General features: G+C 40.2%; 1 protein-coding gene across 3 annotated transcripts in view; it reads right to left on the minus strand.

The window, feature by feature from the left end:
• The window catches only part of LOC126458097 (targeting protein for Xklp2-like), a 136,863-nt gene that overhangs the window by 70,778 nt on the left and 42,283 nt on the right, over positions 1-23,802 (minus strand). For all 3 annotated transcript variants that reach the window (XM_050094920.1, XM_050094921.1, XM_050094923.1), the window contains exon 7: positions 1,978-2,097. In XM_050094920.1, the coding sequence (XP_049950877.1) occupies positions 1,978-2,097 (120 nt within the window). The remainder of the gene's footprint in view (positions 1-1,977; positions 2,098-23,802) is intronic.

Genomic DNA, 23,802 nt, shown 5'->3' on the forward strand with positions numbered 1-23,802 from the left:
CCGGCAGGGACTCGAACCTGGGCCCCATGGTCCAGAGGCAGCAGCGCTAGCCACTAGACCACAGGCTGCAGACACTGTTTGCTGATGATGCTGTAATGTATGGAAGTGTTATCATCAGGTGACTATGGGAGGATACAGGATGACTTCAGCAAAATATCTAATTGGTGTGATTAATGGCAGCTAGCTCTAAATGTATAAAAGTGTAAGTTAATGCAAATGAATAGGAGAAACAAACCCATTATGTTCAAATACAGCATTAGTAGTGTGCTGCTCGACACAGTCATGTTGTTTAAATATCCGTGTGCAACGATACAGGCAATTTAAAATGGAATGAGCATGTAAGGACTGAAGTAGGAAAGGCAATTTGTACACTTCCGTTTATTGGGAGGGTTTTAGGAAACTGTGGGTCGTATGTACAGGAGACCATGTACAGAATGCCAGTGCGACCCATTCTTAAGTACTGCTCAAGTCTGGGATCCCAACCAGGTCCGATAAAAGGAAAACATCAAAGCAATTCAGATGCAGACTGATACATTTGTTTTTGGTAGGTTCAATCAACACACAAGTATTACGGAGCTGCTTTGGGAACTAAAATGGTAATCCCTGGAGGGGAGGTTACATTCTTTTTGAGGAACACTGTTGAGAAAATTTAGAGAAATGACTTTTGAAGCTGACCAGAATGATTCTACTGCTGACAGAGTACATTCTGCGTAAAACCCATGAAAATAAGATAAGAGCAAATAGACAATGGAAAATCCAGGATGGAATACCAATATTACAAAGAGAAAAGCTGCTACTGTTTAGCCAAAAGCTTATATTGTAACAGTCTTTTGTTGTGCCTATCTGCAACTCAGCATGGTGAGTAGCAACTTTGCTTCTCATAATATTATTACATTACAAAAATTAATGCTTTTACGGAGGCATATAGACCATAATTTTTCCCTCAACAATTTCTTTGCTGTTCCACTCTCAGAAAGAGCTAGTACTGGTAAGGGTACCCTATGCTATGCATCATATGGTGGCTTATGGATACGAATGTAGATGTTTACTTTCACTTTACAAAAAAAAAAAATATATCCTCATGAATACCTAGACTTATTCACCGTTGGCAACCACATGCAGCTATACAAAAATGAATGTACAATTTCTACACTTCACTTTCCCATAATGTATCACATTTGCATAATACCCAAGAACAGGACCCTAGTCAGGAACACACAATACACTTTGAGCTGTGAGTATGCACCTACTTCCACATTGGGTTGTTGACATAGCTTGGCCTGTGGAATGACAGGACAGACAGCAGTCTGCTCCTGTTAACAATTAACACTTACTACATGGAGCTATCAACAAGTCACCTGCCACACGGAATGGATACAATAGTGCAGTCTAGTTGCAAATCCCCGAATAAAACGATCACTGCATGGAACTAACTGTGTGTAATAGGTTGCAAAACTGATCTCTTGAGTCTTGCTCATTACATTGAAAAGGCACGAACAGTATTTATTTGTTTAAAATTTCAGAAATTTTAAGCAGCAATAAGAAAGGCAAACAACAAATAGTTTTTTTCACCACTACTTGAAAACAACATGAGAGGTGAAAACTTGTTTTGCAGTTAGTGAATCCGGCATGGTATAGGCTCTAACAGTATTATTCTAATAGTTCCAATAAATTTTCCTCACGCCTATTCTTCTGTCAAATAGCTGGCAAATTTAATATTAACACACAGTTTTGTATACATTACAATTCAAGTTATCAGATACACTAAATATAGTTTGTTTGTTCTCTAAATATACATATATACACTAAATCCTGTTGAGTTGAATAGACTATGATTAACTGTGATACAGTACATTTTACTGCAAACAGGCAGGACATTTACCAATACATTATGAGACACTGAATATGACCATACAATGCATGTAATGCTATATATTTCATTAAAAAATGAAGCAAAGTAAGTAATACTAGTTTTACCTCCCACACAGGATGAACAGTATTATGTTCATCAGGTTCTACAGGCTGTTTTTCGTCTGGAAGTGTATTCATTTTAGTATGCAGCATTTGAGATGTGTCAGCCAGTTTTGCACCACCTGTCTGATTGAAAAATAATAAAAATAATGACTAGGAATGCACAACAAATTTACAATGACTTTTCTAAATATCTCTTACTTTACTGCAGTTCGTCAGTTATTTCACTTCTATTTCACATATTCACAATCCATTCCACTTTATTAGCCACAGAAATGGTATGAAACACTGAACACTATTTGTAATATATTATGTATTTTACTTCTCCGATGGAGCAATACATAAAGGAACAGAAAGGCAACAACTCACCCACAGTGGCCCGAAGTGTGGAGCATACACACTTAACAGCACTAACTTTTGAGCTCTTGGTCTTTTTCTAGTGAAACCTGAATGCCCACTTCCATGGCTGTGAGAGAGTGCGTTTGAGTGTGTGCGCTTGTGTGTACTTTCTGATAGGAAACAAGCAAGAGTTCAAAAGCTAGTGTGAATGCAGTTTCATGTTAAGTGTGTGGGCTCCACACATCTGGCTGTGTGGCTGCCTTTCCCTGATTTTATGCACTGTATTTTATTTCTCCTGTTGACCAACCAATCCATTTTACAAATGCACACGTCACAATGTGCTAATTTAGAATTTGTGGAAGTGAATCACCATTAAGTAAGCAGTGTAATACAGAAGTTAAAGAATAAACATTCACTGGGGTTAAAAACATGTCAAAAAGTCTTGCCCTCCTTATTTGTGCAGTACTTGAGAAAAAATATATTAGAGTGGACTAAAAATGTGTGTGTTCAAGCCATACCATGCAAATGGTAGTTAGGAATGCGTGTGTAATTTTAGATCAGTATCATTAATCCACAGAGCTGGCAGAGCAAATGGAAAATAAAAATATGAAGGCAATGGCGTTTGCAGATGATTTAAAGGTGGGGAAAATGGTGGTACAAGAAAGACTAAATGTATGGGAGGTGATGCTGGGACAATATGAATAGAAATTTAATGCTAAGTAGTGTGAAGTGATAGTAGGAGACAGTGGGAGGAATGACGAGGTACAAGAAAGGGGAAGGCAAGTCCATGATTTTCTGCAGTATGTGAGAAGCCTGGTTTGGAGCAAGAATGTACTGACAAAAAGAGAGCGAATATTATAACGAGCATATTATGCTACAATATTCATATATGCAAACAAAACATGGGTAACGGAGAAAATACAGGTTAGCAAGATATGCGTTTGTGAAACGAAATTTCAAAGAATAGGACTCACTAGAATGAATATAGTAAGGAATGAGATAGTGTGAGAAATAGTGAGACAGAACCCCATGCAAGAGACCATAGGAAAGGTGAGCTAAGATGGTACGAGGTTGTTAAAAGAATGGAATTTGGCAGTACACCAAGACAGGCTCACGAAATGGCAATAGGAGGAAAAGCAACATAGGGTAAGACAGATATAGATCAATCAGAGTGAAGGAATGTGTGGTGAAGAGGGAAGCAGCCCAAGAGAGTGGAGAGGGAAACATATAGGAAAGGCAGGAAAAGATGCTGAGCTTTTTGTTCTAACCAGACCCAACCAGGAGCTGGAAACTACAGAAGATGAAGAATATCCACACTTCCAGTAACATACATGAAACTATTTATTTATTTATTAATTACTTGTCATTAGCCAACATTTGTTGAAATAGACACTTTTGACATTACATTTGATAGTGAATCTAAAATTGGGAAACTATGTACATTCAGATTACATTACATGACGATAAAGAGTTAGTCTCTACATTATAATTCCTTAACATCATAGTTACTCTCTACTACATTCCAATTCCTTTACATCATAGATACACTTATCAGCTAACAATTTGTGCAGCTGCTTCTTGAAGGCATCACCTTGTAGGTCTTTCAGTGATTGTGGTAACTTGTTATATAATTTTAATCCTGTTTGCTTAAAGCTACTTTGGACCTTAGACAACCTAGTAAAGTCTACATCAAGATTGTTTTTATATCTGGTATCATGTGAATGAACATCTGTTCTGGAAGGTAAGGTATGTATTTGTTTTTTTATGGAAAGAAGACACTTTATATACAGAAAAGGTAATGTTAAGATGTTAAGTTCCTTAAAGTGCTTTCAAAATGATTCTTGGCTTTTAATACCTGTAATTGCTCTAATTGCTTTCTTCTGCCACATGAACACTGTCTGAGCACCAGTTGAGTTGCCCCATGATTTTATTCCGTACTGTAAGTGAGATTCAAAGAAGGCATAATAAGAAGATAAAAGTTGTTTTCTGCTAACTAATGCAATGTCTCAACTTTGTGCCATATTCATGAGGTAAACAGGTTTACACAATCAAACGTTTGTAAAAAGGAGATAAGCATAACCACAGCAGCAATACAGTTTGAAATGTAGCAAGATGGAATAACTACACTTGCTCCGATGCCACTCCTAAGTGGCATGTTTGTATAGGTAGCAGCAAACTCAGCCCACGAGTTCAGTGATCCCCTATCTGTACACTGCTGTTCATAACAAATGTGTTTTAAGTGCTAAATGTTCTTCATTGATGATTGTGCTTTGTGGTTATGACTTCACAAAATTTGGTGGAGAACCCTTGTCCTTTGAAACACCTACCCATCGCGATTCCAATTTGCCAGCATAAAATCTGTTGCCTACACAGCCAAGTACCGGAATACAAGCAGTACATCATTCCCAAGGACTGTATATTCAGAAAACAAAGGATTCAAAAATTAAGTTGCAGAAGAACTCTTCTGGTAAAGAATTTCACAACAACTGAAGAATTCATCAAACAGTGCCAGTACATTGAAGAAATGCAACAGAAAAGGGATGGGTGAAAGAAGTATGACTGATTCCCGAATGTGACCCCTATGGTAGTTGTGGAAGACCTTCATGATTTCAAGTTGTAAGAAAAAGAGTGTTTTATGGCAGGCAGAACTGTCTGACCAAGTAAGCAAGAGAGAGTTAGCTGCTATGAATGTCAGCCTCACACACAGCAAGAGGTTACAGAGAAGGTCTACAAATATTTCAATCTCTAACACCAATCTCTGCCACCAGCTGCACACACCAGGAAGGATGTGTCAGAGTCAAATCAAACAACGCACCATTTGACAAATTAAGTACAACCAACTCCTCCATCACGTACATTAGCTGATCAAAACATAGTCAACATTATTCTCAAACAGGACTATTAACAGGTGTCACGAACAGTCACACTGCGAAAGGTCAGAGCACCAGACTGATAAAGCCATTCTAACAAGCATACAGATTTTTCTGGGAACCAGTTTGCTGTTGAAGATGGTGCCATTCCACAGCCACCAAGAAGATGGGTTCCTGTTGTCAATCTAGAAGCTCGACCTGTGAAGCTTTTGTCAACATCAAAAATTTAATCACACTCACAACAGAAACACATGTATCAGTGACAATCTTAACTATTATAGGTGGGTAAGGAGAACTTCGGATCACTGTAACGAGCAGCCACAACTCATCTCTAAAGGTACATTTGTAGGCACATCTCTCCACTCAATATCAGCATACATGAAGAGCAGATCTGCCAACTGCAGAGAGACTGGTATACAATACTGCCTGTTGTGACATTTGCATCCAACACAGTGAACCAAAGACACTTCACACTATTCTTTCCACTCCATGGTCATGACGCCAAAACAATAATGAATATACTGATCCCATTTCAACCAGATGATACTCAGAATGACTCAGTGAAACATCACCAGATGGTGGTGGTGGTGGTGGTGGTTAGTGTTTAACGTCCCGTCGAAACATCACCAGAATGGAAGAAGATAGCGGGCTCGTACAAAGTTCCTTGTGCCCAGAACAAGAATGCTATAACACGAAGCATCAACTAGTGAGATACTGTTCAGCAGACCTAGTATCAATATTTACACCTATCCAGAATGTGGGATTAATAGAAAAGTTTTTAAAGCACTATGTTTACCCATATCTTATTTGTTGATTGCCGGACGTCACAAAGTCTAGAATAATGACCTTACACCAAGAAAACAAATGTACAGGTATGTCACCCACATTATACTCTATTCCTCTGTATGAAGTTCTACTACAGTCCTGAGGCACAAAACAACAATGGGGGCTTCTCACTCATGGAAACAAAAAACTCGTTCAAAAACCACAAAGCTTTGATGGGAGAGGCTATCTTCAATGCTAATCACAATGACGTGGATGTGACAAAAGGGCCAGAATATGAGGATCTGCAAGTGCCACCATACAGAGGACTGTTGATAAGATATAGATTCAGGGTGCTGTAATCACGTCCAATGAACTTCTAAGGAGGACGCAATGCGCAAGCTGTGCTGCACGTATTACGTAACAGTGGCACTGACGTTGGTATCCTGAGGCTTATCAGTTCAAACCCAAACAGAAATTTATTTAGTAGTTATCATTTCTGGAAGTTTTTCAAAATTTCTTATGGTCATATATTCTGGAATATCTCATGTCTGTACAAACAGAGCAATCTCTGACCAGTTCAGCTCTCTTCTACCTGTGCATTGGCGTCCATAATAAACACGCTTTTAGTGCTAATGTTTTACTCTATTGAAGACCCTGCTTTTGGATATGGTCTACTGTGGTTGCAATGTGACAATATAAAAATTATTAATTAAATCTTGATTTGAGACACTTCATTTTTATGAATATAATTTACATGTAGCTATTAGTAAGAGTATAAACATTATTTGTTGAAACTTTTACTTTAAGGACATATTCATAGCATGTGAATTATGAAACTATGTGACATTAAAAATCCAACCTCACTAACAATGGCTTGTTTTAGGATTGAGCTATCTTATATGAAAGGCCTCTTTATGCACGTCTTTTTTCTAAGTAATTGTATTCGAGAAACACACACACACACACACACACACACACACACACACACACACACACACACACACACACACACAAAATTTGCATGACCATTCTGATTTTAAAAAGCAAACCTCCCAAAAATCTGGAGTTACTGTCTTGTACCCCTAATTTTTCTCAATTAAAAATTTATTCTTTTACTACGAAAATACATTAATGAAATTTTCAGATGTAAAATCTGAGTTTCTAGAAAAATCTTTATGGGCTTTGCTAGAACACTGGGGGAAATAGAGTGTGTTTAAAAATCCACTACGGAAAACACACTTAATATTAGTGCCGAGGAAATACAATTAATAGTTAAAATGATATGACTTCAGTTCCAGGTCTTTGTAGACTGCTGACCCATTTTCTGATAATTGTGGAATTTATTATCTTCGAGCTGATTGTCATAAAACTGCTGTGACAAATGTGCTTTACTTTAAAAGCAACTTCGATTGAGTCTGCTTAAAGCAGTTTATGGACCTAGCAGTTCACGTAATTGACATTTCAATGAAAATGAAGTGAAGAATTTGAGTAATGTGACAAGTTTTCAGAAGTATATTGTCTTCTCGATCAGTATGCGTAGACTACAAGGGTACTTTTAGGCTCAATAAAAACTTTTGACTCATTAAACCATACATTACTCTGAACCTAGTGACTAATTATGTAACAGAAATAGCTAAATACTTCAGTAACAAGGGCTTACAGATTAATTTCAGCACAACTGTTTTAGAGATCTAAGCTTTTGATTGTTGTTCAAAAGTTAACTCTTCACACTTCGCTGCCCCCCCAGCTGCTGTTAAATTTAAGTTTACAGTGGATTTTCTGCCCTGTGTCTCAGTAGCTCTCTGCATCTCTGGTCACTTAGTTGTGCTCGGGTAGTTTGTTGCAAGCTCACTTTATGGCATTTAACTTCGCTTTATGTCTTACTTTTCATCAGGATTGTCATCAGTGTTAAAGAAAATCACAAGACATCATGGCTGCTCCAAGGATGAAATCAAAGAGATTCATAGCAACAATGAGGATAAATTATTCTATGTTGATGTATGCGATAGCTCCTCTACAAATTCTGAAGGCAACAGACCTATGTCTACATCAGCAGATGTAGAACTTCAATATTATGTTTCCAGAAGAGAAATAGAATCCAAAGAATCGAAGTGATAGTAGCTTTCTGAAAGGATTGCCAAAATTCTATCAGAAACTTTTGAAGAAAAAGCTACCTTTACATCTCTGTAGATGCCTAGCACCTGAAAAATTCACTGAATAGCTTCAAAATCAGGAACTAATTTGGACACCTACAACAATGTTAATCTTGATGGTGACATCTTACAGCGACAAAAACGACATAACTGGAAGCACTCCAGAAATAACTAGCACAGAGTGAGACAAGCTACTTCAGTTGGCCCAGCACAGGAATATGCCCAAACGCAGGTTAATTAGTTCAGTTAGACATTACAGAATAATGGGGCTGCACTCAGCTTGGCATGTGCCAAACACATCTGCAGCAACCGAAGGTTTAAACAGATAGTTCTCACCACTACAATGTAAATAATTTATTCTGAATCTTTACAACAAACTGGTGACTGAGTTTCTGGGTGTGAACATCTATAAATTTGGTAAGTGGGTAAACTACATTAATTTTAGAAGTGGAAAAATTTGCAGTAGCCTGAATCACCTTAGCAAGCTATTGACACTAGTCTAGCCAAACACGAAAATATAACAATTTAGACTTTTCGTAACTGTGAGACTGAAATATGGAGCTGTTCAACAGAAACACAAAATATTGCTGTTACAGTAAGAGGGCACAAACTCTTATACTTAATACATTTTTTAAAATCTGTTGTTGTTTTGTCCCTTAAGAAGTGAAGCAAATGCAATAGATACTACTTATCACACCTACAATGATCACAACACCAGCACAAAATGGAGCTACATTCGACAAAGGACCAAAGTGTAGAATGAAATATCTAAGTCCACTTATCAATGGTTTGATTTGGATTAACAGGCTGCCAGATTCAAGGAGGACACCCAAGTGGATTACTTCAACACAAAATTAAAACATTTTTAACAGAAAACGGTTTTATTAGATCAAAGAATTTTAACAGGAAATTGTTATTTGTAATATTATATGGCTCAAGTTAAGAATCTGTTTCCATCACCAGCACAGGAATTGTAATGAGATAACTACATAACTTTAATGTGCATTAACTGTTTTATATAACATTTTGAGCATGATTATTGTATTTCTGGTACACCCGACACTTGCAAAATCTACTCATTTGATGACTGAATGAATGAATAAATAAATAAAGCAAAATCTTACACATGTGACAACCCAGTCCCTCACCATGGTAACCTCACACGTTTTGCACAAAGTGCAATTATCTATGAGTGCTATCTGAAAAAAGCCGTGCAAAAATACAGGTAAATATTGATAAGGTTTCAAAGTGATGCAGAAATTGCAACTTGCTTTAATGTCAAATGTACAGTGTGCACTCTACAAAATGAAGAATTTTAGTATCCTTGGACTTCAAAATACATCAGTCACAAATGGAAATCAATCATATTAATTTGTAGGGTTACAAAAAGGAATGATCTCATAGGATTAGTCGAAGGTAAGGTAGGTGACAGACTGTGACGTAGCAAGTGGATTCTTCCCATCTGTTATGTTTTTTCTGCTCCTAGAAATAAATTTTTTTAGCTAGTTATCATCTTACTTTCCATACATTTATATACTTGTATGTAAAACGTAACCTCTTGAAATCTTACTTACACCTGATTGCATTTGAATTTATTGTTCAGATTATCATTTTAGTAGCTCTGTTTACACTGGTGTAATTGATGGGCACTCATAATTACAAAATACAATTAACTGATGTTAATACTACAGTTCACAACATGCAAAAGCCTATGCACTAATGAGTACATTTGAAAAATGTAAAAAGGTACCAAAAGAAAGTCCGCCTATTCGACTTTCCAGTAACACCTAACTAACTCAAGAAATTAATTGAAGAGATAATTAGCATTCTAGTTGATAAGCAACCCTATTTTCCATCACAAATTGTTTCGTAACCATTGTTGGATTCTGAACTTTGACCAAATACTTTTGCTACTTTAATTTTCCTGAGCAATATGACACGGCACTGGTTATTTAGCTCACTAATCAATAATTTCATGTAATTTGATCTAATTTGCAATATGGCACTCACGCATGTAAACAAGAATATCCACATTGTGTAATAATAAATTGATATTAATGGTATCCACGTATTTCTCTAAATTTCTAAGCAGCAACATTTTCTATAAGCCAAAACCGTAATAGTTCTTGCAACTGAAAGAAGAATCGAGCCTACCCAACTTTCAAAGTATAATTTAATTTATGAAATAGCATTTTATTCTTAAACCTGCCTGTAAGTAGTCTGACGTCACCCAAAACTGGCAGTTCATGGTTTGAAATCTCATGAGGTAACCGTGTCAAGTGTTTTGTCAGTGGTGACTACTGGCACTATTATGCTCATTTAGTACGCAAAAAGAAAATATGCATACTGACATCCATGAAACTCAACAACATCAATACCCAAAGCTTTCAACTTACTTCCTTAATCAAAATCAATGAACGTAACAGAACTGTGTTGTGATTAGCAAGAGGTGTGAAATGTCACTTTCATTGAAAAGAGCGATTGTTGGACATGGTAATGCTCATTGTGGACTGACTTAATTCAATTACCACATTGTATTTTTTCTCAAATAAATTGCTGCAGGATTGTGCTAAGTGTGAACCGTGACATTTTCATGTATATGTGAACTTTGTTTAGTGCCACAATAAATTAAATAACTTCGCCACCGGATTGTTGATAGGTAATTGTAGGTGTTGACCTGGTTCTGTACACAACTGAGTTTTCTCCCCTAGTGTTCCTAACAATTGAACTTCGGAAAGAAGAAATGTATTAGTGCAATTCAAATCATGACCTCTTACTTCCTCGAGCAAACACCATTCTCCACTTGTTTAGGCTTTCAGCTTTGAGGTGACCAGAAGTTTGTTCTACTGAGCAGGGTCTACAAAAAAATAGGCCAGTACCACTAAATTTCCATTCACTGGCAATGTACCAGTAAAATGCGAAAATTCTACAAAGGTGATTGTTTTGAAATCACTTTTGTGACCCATTTTAGAATACTGTTCAATACTGTACAACCTCGTACAATCTTACAGCTCCAGGTCTAGTTCTCTGATCAATTTGATCATTTCATCTGATGTGCAGTGAATGGCCGTTACAGTTCTTTGATACACACTTTTGTAAGAGGACATTCAGCAACACCGTGGAGGACTGAGTGTAGGAGGCACTTAGATCAGAATTTGAAGAACTAGCCCATTTCCATTTGTGTAGCAGATAACCATATCTGCCTTGCCCAGTTTGAATCCAGTTCATGATCCTCCATTGGCATCTGGGGAGATCACATCCTTTTGTCTTGTGTCAAGGTTTCTCAATAAGGTGTGTTTTACTATTGCTGTCAGTTCCAATTGGATTTTGCATGAATGGCTGACACTGACAGACCAACAAGGTAAGACTTGCATGCCAAAACAGTTTCCTTGATTTTAAGCATTTGTGTTCTGCTTGTGCCATACCTTTATTAACAAGTAGCTACGGATTTTTCTGTATGCTGAGCTACACGTTCAGGGGAGCTTATTTTTTGTATATCTGAAGGTGGGATACTGATGAAAACAGAAAGCCAGAGGGTGTTTGTACTGCAGCTACATCACATAAATATCCATATTGCCTGACAGCTGTATGTCTACCTTCCTCGAGTAAGCACTATTTACCTTGCTCAAACAGCAGCGATTAGCAACAAGGTATGATAGGGTTAACACTGTTCATCTTAGCACACAAGTATTACGTACCAATGAGGTACAAGCAAGCTTTTAAAGAACATTTCCCGTGTTTATTTTAGCTGCTACATTTCAGATATGCTGCTTGAAAGTTCTGTCTTGTGTTATTCCTATGTATTTTCGTGTACTGCAGTGTGGCAACACACAGCCTCTGAATCTGACTCCTCATTTATAATCTGGTTGTCTGTTGCATGGTGGAATGCATATGTAATTGTTTCTTGACGATTTAGATAGAGTCACCATTTCCTCAAATATGCATCAAACACTTCTGCATCAGACGATACAATGGTTTCAGCAACAGGAAAGTTGGAGCTATTCATAACCAACAAAATGCTATCAGCATAAATGAATTTTCTTGTAGATTTTTCCAGTTTGTTGTGTATTTTCAGGATGAAAAGGTGGCGAGCCAGAGCAGATCCTTCTGGTAAAATCATCATTTAAATAATATGATTATGTAACAATCAGAATAGATTTGAAAGCATATTTTTCAGTGTGTTGTTAAGTAGGTGATGTCAAGAAAGCAACAGTGATAAGGTGAGACTGAACTGTGAGCCATAGGACACAAAAGGTGTCAGAAGGTACTTTTTAGGCCCAACAAGTTCGTAGAGTCTGATGGCTTTGCACATTTGTCATCTTAATATTAAAGGTATAGCAATTATCCCACGAAGGCCTACTTTCGAAGTTTCAACATCACGTGAAGAACCTACACCCCCCCATACCCTTGCTGTGTGTTGATCTTGAAGTATCATAAAAGGAAGAAAAGTAGCTCAAAGGGAAAGTACCAGTCTGTGCCCAACAGTGTACAGTATCACCATGTTAAAAAAATCCACGTGCACAAATGTGATTCTTCAGGGGATCATAAATATTTCTCCCATGAGAGACCAGTTCATAGTTACCAGTGCAGAATGCGCTAATTTGTTGATTGAGCCACAACCTCACCTCTGCTTGAACTTCATCGTTATCAAAGTGAAGTCCTGTAAGGTGTTCTTTAAGTTTTGAAAACACTCCAAGCTCCGTCACATATGTAGGAGTTAGCACCAGCATTTCCTTCATTACCAGCAACAACAACCCACTGTCACACGTTACTTATGTTGATACAATCGTCACTGTCCACAGATTTAGTTCTTCTATGTATTTCAATTGGAGGCATGTTTCCTGTGGTTAGAAACTCTATTACAGTATGCCATTTCCCACACAATGATATAGTTACGTTACACAATGCCATGTTACATACTACCATTCGGAACCCTCTGATGTGAGAGGGCTGCAACTCGCCCCCAATAAACGGGAATGTCAACTGAGTAATATGTACGACATTCAATTCCTCAACCAACATTGAGAACAGAATAAAAAATTCAGAAGCAATACTTTTCAGAATGACCATGAAGTTTCAACTAACTTGGTGAACACATGACAGTGGTTCTAAAGTCATCGCAACAGTTCTGATGTCATCAAACTAAGTTTTTAGTTAGCACTCTTCCTGCAATAAAACTATGTTTTACTATCCCATATAATGGGCACTTCACACTTGGACAGGCAGTCTTCACCTGAAAATTATTCGACAGTGGCACCTGGTGGCATAAGGAAATTATTAAAAATTATTCTGTCTACGAAACTCTTAGTATTTTAAAATCAAACAATGCATTTTTTGTATAGCATAAGTGAAGCCCAAAAATATTGTGCAATTTTATGTTAAGTAATGTAAAGTGAGTGTGTTGGGAGACGATATTTTGTTAACTTTATATTATGCATATCAACAATGTAGGGAAAGACAGATTGCACTCGCACAAAGCAAGCACACCTCACGTGTGCTTGCTTGTGCGCGCGTGTGTGTGTGTGTGTGTGTGTGTGTGTGTGTGTGTGTGTGTGTCTCTTTTATTGCTGAAGGCTGTGGGTGAAAGATTCATGCGAGTGTCTTAATGGTGCCTGTCTGCAACCTGACTTGTCTTTTTTGCAGTAAGTAGCCATCTGTTTTTTCCTATATTGCTGATATTCCTACCTGGGGTTTCCAATGTTTGATTATACACTGAAATTCCACAGAAACTCGTGTAGACACTCGTATTCAAATACAGATATATGTAAACAGGCAGAATACATCCTTGCGGTCAGTGCACTTGTTACATCAGTTACTGCTGCTACCACGGCAGGTTATCAAGATTTAAGCGAGTCCGTGCACAATCGATGGCACACAGCACGTCCGAGGTAGCGATTAAGTGAGGATTTTCCCGTACAACCATTTCATGTGTGTTCCATGAATATCAGGAATCCAGTAAACATCAAATCTCTGATATCACTGCAGCTGGAAAGAAATCCTGCAAGAACAGAACAATGACTTAAGAGAATCGTTCAATGTGACAGAAGTGCAACCCTTCCGTATACTGTTGCAGATTTCAATGCTGTGCCATTACCAAGTGTCAGCGTGCGAACCATTCAACGATATGGGCTTTCAGAACTGAAGGTCCATTCATGTATCCTTGATGACTGCACGGCACAAAGCTTTACGCCTCGCCTGGACCCATCAAAACTGACATCGGACTACTGAAGACTGGAAACGTGTTGCCTGGGCAGACAAGTCTTGTTTCAAATTGTATTGAGCAAATGGACATGTACAGGTATGGAGAAACCTAATTAATCAATGGACCTGCATGTCAGCAGGGGACTGTTCAAGCTTGTGGAGGTTCTGTAACGGTGTGGGGTTTGAGAAGTTTGACTGATGTGGGACCCCTGACACATCTAGATATACTCTGACAGATGACACATACGTAAGCATCCTTTCTGATCACCTGCAGCCATTCATGTGTGCTGTGCATTCCGACAGACTTGGGCAATTCCAACAGGACAATGTGACACCCCACACGTCCAGAACTGCTACAGAGTGGCTCCAGGGACACATTTCTGAGTTTAAACACTTCTACTGGCCACCAAACTCCCCAGATATTAACATTATTGAGCCTATCTGATATGCCTTGCAACATGCCGTTATCTGATATGCCTTGCAACATGCCGTTCAGAAGAGATCTCCACTCCCTTGTACTCTTACAGATTTATGGACAGCCCTGCAGGATTCATAGTGCCAATTCCGTCCAGCACTACTTCAGATGTTAGTCGAGTCCATGCCACATCGTATTGTGGCACTTCCACGTGCTCGCGGGGGCCCTACACAATATGAGGCAGGTATACCAGTTTCTATGGCTCTTCAGTGTATTATGCATTCTTACTTGTCCTCATAATGTGTGTCAAAGTATGTAAATGTGTCAAAGTATGTAAGTAAACTGTCAAAACTTGACTGACCTACAGAATTCGTTTTATATAATCAGCACACCCTGTTGTAACAGGGGAAAAAACCTGAAAAATCCTTGTGTCGGAGCACAAGAGAGGTGAATTTTCTCCTCTTTAAAAGATTGACAGAAAAATGGGGCAGTAGCTGCCTCAATCCTCATCTCACTAAAAACTGTGACATGCAAGCATATTCGCACTTTTTGTGCTGAAAGAGTAGCAAAGAGAGAGTGATGGTTAAAGAAAGAGGCGACAGTGCCAGTGGGGAGAGAATGTGGCTGTGAAAGAGAAAGACAGGTGGATGAAGATGATAACAATGGGAGGATGAGAGAGAGAGAGAGAGAGAGAGAGAGAGAGAGAGAGAGAGAGAGAGAGAGAGAGCAGACAGTGGAACTAAAAAAATAATTTACAGAATTTACAGATAAACAGAGACCATACATGGGCTTGGAACGGTGGGGTCTGGATCCTTTCAGACCAGCGAACTTTAACACACAGGTCTATGTGAGGGTGCATTCTAGACTGAAATTTTAAACACATCGATATAGAGGGAAAATGTTGCCCACCAACCAAACCAGAAGTTTTGAGCTGTTGATTTGCCGAGGTACAGTGCAGACAGTGGCAGTGGGAAAAATGACGAAAAGAGACACTGTAGTGTGAAAGGAGACCGTGCCAGTGGGATATACTGGCTACCAACAGGAGAAAAAGATGAACAGTTGGTGGGAGAGGGGGAGAGAGACAGAGAGAGAGATGGAATGCTGAGTATGAAGCCTTATATATAAAGAGAGACTGGGTAAAAGTATTTAGAATGTTGTGTGTTAAAAATCCTTTTCGGGAGCATTCTTTTTGTTCTTTCCGGTCTGCCAGATGTGTAGCAGGTGATTTTATCACCGGGGACAAATATTTGGTAACTATAGGAGAAGGAGATGGGGATGCTAACGTGATACTGGGCGAATGCACAGTGGTGAGGCAGTTCTTGTAATAGCTACTGAAAATGCAGAACACATTTCCAAAAACTTTCCAGACATGTTCCCCAAGGGAGGGTACAAAGAACAGCAAGAGGATAGGCATGCAGCATGGAGCGGAAAAGATGCTGCAAAGGCTGGGGGCTGTGGTAGCCAAGCGAGCCCCCAAGGGGTACGTACGCAGCGTGGGAAGAATGATGGTTTGAATGCCTCTGTGCCTACATAGAGGGGCTGTAGTTTACTCCTAGAGTTGTTATTAAAACCTGCTACTTGAAATTTTGTTGGTAGACTTTCTCAGGATAGTTTATATCTATCTTCAAGTCTGCAGTTCAGTTTCCTCAGTCCCTCTTTGGCACTCTTCAATGAATTAAACAAACCTGTGATCATTCATGCTGCCCTTTTCTGTATACGTTCAATATCCCCTGTTAGTCCTACCTGGTATGAGACCCACACATTGGAGCAATATTCTAGAACTGGTCACTCAAGTGATTTGTAAGCAATCTCTTTTGTAGATTGTCTGCACTTCCCTATTATTCTACCAATAAACCAACGTCTACCACCTGGTTTACCGATGATATACTATGTGATCATTCCATTTCCTTTCCCTACAAAGTGTTACACACACATATCTGTACAACTTTTCAGAGTCCAACTGTGACTCATTGATACTATAGTGACAGGAAACATTATTCATTTAGTTAAATGCACAATCTTCAATTTATGAACATTAAAGCAAATTGCAAATCTCTGCATCAGTTTGAAATCTTATCAAGATCTGATTTAATACTTGTGCAGTTTCTTTCAGACAGTATTTCATCATAGATAACCACATGATCTGCAAACAATCTGTGGATACTATTAATACTGCCTGCAAGTCATTAATATAGAACATGAACAGCAAGGGTCTCAACACACATCCCTCGGGCACACCCCAAATTACTTCTACATCTGACAATGCCTTCATGAAAGACAACATGCTCTGTCCTCCCAACCAAAAGTCCTCAATCCAGTCACAAATTTCGCTTCTACATCTACATGGGTACTCTGTAAATCATACTTAAGTACCTGGCAGTGTGTTCATCTAACCAAATTCACAATAATTCTCTATTACTCCACTCTCAAAAATCTCATGGGGGGGGAAAAAAAAAACGAACCCCTATATCTTTCAGTGCGAATTCCGATTTCCCTTATATTATGATTATCGTTTTTCCCTATGTACGTCAGTTCAACAAAATATTTTTGCATTCGGAAGATAATGGTGACTGAAATTTCATGAGAAGATTCTGTTGCAGTGAAAAACTACCTTTGTTTTAATGATGTCTATCCCATATTCTGTATCATGCTCTTCGTTGATCACAGACCGTGCAGCAGTACTCCAAAAGAAGACAGACAAGTGTAATGCACGCAGTCTCATTAGTAGATCTGTTACATTGTCTAAGTGTTCTGCCAATAAAACACAGTCTTTGGTTGCCTTCCCTACAACAAGTTCTGTATGTTCCTTCCCACTGAAGTTGCTTGTAACTGTAATTCCTAGGTATTTAGTTGAATTTACAACCTTTACACTTGACTGATTTCTCATGTAACCCTAGTTTAGTGGATTCCCTTTTGCACTCTTGTGGATGACTACATAATTCATTATTTAGCATCTACTGCCAATTTTTGCACCATACAGATATCTTTTCTCAATCTCTTTTGCAATTTGCTGTGATATTCTGACAAGGTTACTAGAAAATAAACAACAGCATCATTGGCTGCTCAGATTGTTTCCTAAATCGTTTATATAGATAAAGAATAGCAGAGGGCCTATAACGCTACCTTGGGGAATGCCAGAAATCACTTTTGTTTTACTCTAAGACTTTCGTCAATTGCTACAAACTGTGACCTCTCTGACAGGAAATCATGAATCATGCCACTGAGACGATATTCCATAACTGCACAATTTCACTAAAAGCCACTTGTGTAGTATTGTGTAGAAAGCTTTTTGCAAATTAAGAAATATGTAACCCATTTGAAATCCCTTGTCACTAGCATTAACTCGACACTTCATGTGGGTCTCAAGAGCTAGTTGTGTTTTGCAAGAATGATGATTCTTACATCAGTGTTGACTGTGAGTCAATAGAGCATTTTCTTCAAGGTAATTCATAATGTTCGAAACACAATACATGTTCCAAAATCCTGCTGCATAGCAATGTTACTGATATGGGCCTGTAATATAGTAGAATACTCCTACTACGTTTTTAGAATATTGGCGTACTCTGTGCAAGTTTCCAATATTTGGGTACGGATATTTTGTGCAGCAAGCCCATATGATCACACTTTTGACAGTATGTATAGGTGTGGTTCTGATTCAGATGCTTTTTCAGAAACTGAGAAATACTGTGTCTAACTGATTGTCTTGTTACAAGGCTTTCAATAAGTCTTGAGAGAAAAGTGCTAGTTGTACTTCATATTAATCGTTTTTGAAATCCATGCTGGTTGGCATTGAGGAAGTCCTGTTCAAGACACCTTATTACATTTGGGCTCAGAATACGTTCCAAGATTCCACAACAGATCTGTGTCAAGGATCTTGGATGGTAGTTTTGTGGATCACTTCTACTACCCTTCTTGTAGACAGATGTGACCTGAACTTTTTCCAAGAACTAGGTATGGTTTTTTGTTCAAGGGATCGATGATAGATTACAGTTAGAAGAAGGGCTAACTAAACCACAAATTTAATATAGTCTCATATGGATTCCATGGGGCACTGAAGCGTAAAGGAACATTTGAAAACACAGTTAAGCATTTCAGCTTTTCCTTTGATATCCTAAATTTCCGTTCCTGTCTCATTCCCTACGAACTAGACACTAATTTTAGTGCCACTAACAGCCTTTACCCACAACCAGAATTTCTTTGGGTTTTGTGAAATATCATTTGACAATGTCCTGCCATGATAGTCATTGAACGCATCACGCATTGCTTTTTTGACAACTGAGAAAGTTTGATGCACCATCTCTCTCTCTCTCTCTCTCTCTCTCTCTCTCTCTCTCTCTCTCTACAGCCCTACGCTTTGTTTTAAACCTGTTATTCAGTAATCTCTGTTTCTTTAAAAATTTCTTTGTAGTGACTGTATACCAAGATGTTATCTACAATTATGAACTGTCCTCCTGGGAACATATCTATCCAGTGCAAGATCTACTATTCTTTTAAACTTGTGCCATAGTTCCTGTACATGCTCCGACCTTATGCTGAAAGTTTCAAGTTCCTCATTGAGGTATGACACTACTGACTATTTATCTAAATTATAGAACACATATCTTTCTGCTGGTTTTAGTTGTTTGTTTATACTTTGGTGATTACTGTTGCCACAACAACATGGACACTGATACCAGTTTCTACGTGGACATCCTCTAAGAGGTCACGTCTATTTGTTGCCATTAGATCCAATGTACTTTCATCATGAGTAGGGTTCCTTACTACATGTGCTTGGTAGTTTTCAGAGAAGCCGTTTAATAATATTTCACAGGAAGTCTTATTACGCCCACCAGTAACAAAACTGCAATTTCCCCAATTAATCGTTGGTTAATTAAACTCTCCACTGATGATTACAGCATGATTCGGGAACTTACATGTAAGTGTTGTGACTCGTCGATCATTCAAAGTGCCGCCGTGCAATTACGCGTGTTCTCTACATGCGGCGCTGTCTGCCAGCCATGCAACAGCCGCGCCACCTAAGCGGCCAGACAGCCAGTGGCAGCTAGACTTGGACTCAGCGCTGATTTGAATGTTACCATGTTCACATGTCATGCTTTGTCAACTTGCTCTGTGACTTATATGTGTTGTGTCTTTTGGAATATGTGTGTTCAACTTGACGTTATAACACTTGGCGATGAGGTAGTGGATTTTTCCTTTTCATCGTTGACTCCCAGGTTGCCATGGCTACTTTAGAGCAACTATTGCAAGGTCTCATTGAACAGTAAACGCTTCTCACATCGGCGATTCGCGATTTCGTCACGGCATCGAATGCAGGCCATTTCTCGTCATTGTCTATACCCCCTTTTCCTTCTTACGACGAGACGGTGGAAGACTGGTCTGATTACGAAAAACGTCTTCGACAGCACTTCTTGGCATTTCATGTCACGGATGAACAAACATGTAAGTCTCTGTTCCTTTCATGGATTTCACCTCAAATGTATCAATTATTGTCACAATTGGCTCCTTTGAAAGATCCTGCATCTCTGTCCTTTGCTGAAATGTGCTTACTTCTGTCCCTATATTTTCATAAGCAAACTCATGTGGTAGCCTCTCGTGTTGCCTGTTATTGTTGTCAAAAACAACCAAAACAATCCTATTGCACTTGGGGTGCTGAGCTCCATGGCCTCAGTCAAAAGTGTCAATTTGTTACTGACGTTCACAAAGAATCCTATGCCGATTCCATGGTACACGATGCTATTATCCGATCGGCGCCCGACAACGAAGTTAGGCAAATCCGACTCTAGATGAAGTCCTATAAATCGCGCAGTCTTTTGAAATTTCTCGTGCCGCTGGGGCGCAAATAGAGGCATGGGGTGACCTTGGGGATATACAACCTCTGTGCACTGTTGACGACGGGTGCGGTGTGTCCCCGCCAGCCGACGTGGCCGCAGTACGCTCCCACACGCAGCCATGGCCTAACGGCAAACAAACCTCTCAGAAACTGCAGCAAAACCCCTGGCTACTTCCTTCATGTCCGCGGTGTTTTGCGAAACATTCATGCGAGGGCCGTGTGTCACAATTGCAAAAAGAAGGGTCACGTGTCTTTCGTTTGCAAATCCGACCGCATACATGATGTTCATGACTGCGACGCTGATTCTGCTTCTGTGTTGTCTGTCAATTGCACTTCTTCCCTTTCAGGCAAGTTATTCCTCACAGTCCAAATACTTGGTCGAGATGTTCGCATGCAGGTGGATACTGGTTCTGCTGCCACTATCATTAATTCTCAGACGTATCTTCAGTTGGGTTCTCCACTGCTATCACCCGTCACTCGGCAATTACGGACGTACAATAAACAGAAGATTTCTCTCGTGGGACAATTTAATGCTGAGGTATCTTACAAATCCGTCGTTCGCACTGTTCCCATATTTGTGGTCGACCAGAATAACGCAGAAAATCTTTTTGGTTCGATGCATTTCGCGTTTTTGGGTTCTCCATAGATGACTGTCAATATCGTCTCTGATGCTACTCCTTATGCTCAATTAGACTCCTTGTCGATGACATTTTCGTCCCTTTTTTCTCCTGGGTTAGGCCGTGCAAACATCTTTGAAGCTCACATCACGCTCAAACCCACTGCTCGGCCTAAGTTTTTTCGGGCTCAGCCCATTCCTGTGGCCCTTCGTGATCGGGTAAAACTGGAGCTGGATCATCTCACTATTTCAGGGGTCTTGCTTCCTGTCACTTCCAGTGAGTGGTCCTCTCCGGTCATTGTCGCTGCTAAGCCCAATGGTGATATTCGTCTCTGTGGCAATTTTAAAGCCACTGTAAATGCTCAATGCCTCATCAACACTTACCCTATGCCCCGACCTGAAGAATTGTTCACTAAACTTGCAAGAAGCCAGTATTTTCTTAAAATTGACCTGTCAGAAGCTTATCAACTTCCTCTTGACACTGCTTCCCAGCAGTTTCTGGTCCTTAACACACCTTTTGGCCTCTATCAATACCAACGACTGCCATTCGGGGTTGCCAGTGCCCCTGCTCTCTTTCAGTGATTCTTGGAACAACTATTGCTCCCTATCCCTGGACGTATCAATCACATGGACGACATTGTTGTCACTGGTTCCACAACTGAAGAACATCTTCAGAATCTCCGCACACTTTTTCATGTCTTACAGACTGCCGGTCTTAAGTATACTCTTCAGAAATCAAAATTTTTTTCAGGCATCCATCACGTACTTGGGTTTCCAACTCTCTCGAGATGGTATTCATCCACTTCAGCAAACTGTTGCTGCGATCGATGCCTTCCCTCACCCTACATCTGTTAAGGAACTGCAGGCCTTCTTGGGGAAAGTAGCATACTATCACAGGTTTTCACCGTCTGCTGCTTCGGTGGCTCAGCCGTTGCATCGCCTGTTGCATAAAAACATGCCTTTTCACTGGTCTGCGTCATGCGATGCGGCTTTCCAGAAATTGAAGACTATGCTGAAACAGGCCCCGTGCCTGGCTACTTATCGACCTGGCCAGCATCTTGTTCTTGCCACAGACTCCTCTCATTACGGGGTTGGTGCAGTCCTTGCGCACCATTTTTCTGACGGTTCTGAACAACCCATTGCTTATGCCTCCAAAACACTCACGGATGCCCAACGAAAATATTCTCAAATTGAAAAAGAAGCTTTGGCCATTATTTATGCTCTTCATAAGTTTGGTGTTTTTCTCTATGGATCCAAATTTCATCTTGTTACGGACCACAAACCACTCATTTCCTTGTTTCATCTGTCAACTCTGCTTCCCAACAAGGCTGCACATCGCCTCCAGCGTTGGGCTCTTTACTTGTCTCGTTTCAATTATGAGATTCATTTCCAGCTGACGGCTCTACATGTGAATGCTGATGCACTGTCTCGCCTTCCCATGGGTCCCGATCTGGCATTTGATAGGGACGAACTTTTGTGTTCCCACCTAGATGTTGCCGAGCAGCGGGTTGTGGACAGGTTCCCCATCACCGGGGACCGGCTGGTGGCTGCTACGGGTTCTGACCCTACCCTCTCCCGGGTTTTACTCTGTATTCAGAAGGGTTGGCCAGATCGTCCATCCGCTAAGACTTCTGATCCGTTGCGGAACTACCACACTTTGTGTTACCGCCTCGCGGCTAGGGATGGTGTTATCCTCCTTTCCACCGAAAACGCTTCGCCGCGTGTTGTGGTACCTGCATCTTTGCGTGCTTCGGTCTTGCGCCTCCTTCACCAAGGGCACTGGGGTGTCTCTCACATAAAATCTCTGGCACGCCGTCATGTGTACTGGCCTGGCATCAACTCTGAAATAGCACACATGGTCGCTGCCTGCGGCCCTTGTGCATTACAGGCCGCCGCCCCGAAGTCATCTTTGTCACCGTGGCCTTCGCCTTAGAAGGCCTGGGAGCACGTTCATGCTGACTTCGCGGGACCTTTTTTAGGTACTAATTGACGCCTACTCTAACTTTCCTTTCATTGTCCGTTGCACGTCGCCTACCACCGCGGCAACCACAAGTGCTCTCGCCCACATTTTCTCTTTGGAAGGCCTTCCCTCTACTCTTATTACTGATAATGGTCCGCAATTTGCCTCTTCAGATTTTGCGGATTTTTGTGCTCGTCACGGTGTCATGCATGTTACGGCCCCTCCGTTCCATCCCCAATCAAACGGTGAGGCTGAACGACTTGTCCGCACATTTAAGGATCAGATGAGGTAACTCCTGACTTCTTCTGCTGCTGATGATGCACTTCTCCAATTTCTGGCTTTTTACCGTTTCACCCCCATGGGCGACCACAGCCTGGCTGAGCTTTTACATGGCCGACAGCCTCGCACACTACTTCATCTTCTGCGGCCTTCGACCCCACGGCCGTGGGTGCCTTCGCTAGGCCTGTTCACCACTGGGGATATGGCAGGCGGCCAAAATGGAGTCCTGGCCGCATCTTACGACACCGTGGCCAACGCCTGTATGAAATCTAGACGGACACGGGTGTTGCGGTGTGTCATTTGGACCAGCTTCGGCCTCATGTCCCAGCAGCGCCTGTTCCGGATGCCGCTACACCACCTTCAGCTCTCCCTGACGCTCGGGATCTTGGCATCTCTCACTACT

This window comes from Schistocerca serialis, chromosome 2 (genome assembly GCF_023864345.2).
Source record: "Schistocerca serialis cubense isolate TAMUIC-IGC-003099 chromosome 2, iqSchSeri2.2, whole genome shotgun sequence".
Lineage (NCBI taxonomy): Eukaryota > Metazoa > Arthropoda > Insecta > Orthoptera > Acrididae > Schistocerca > Schistocerca serialis.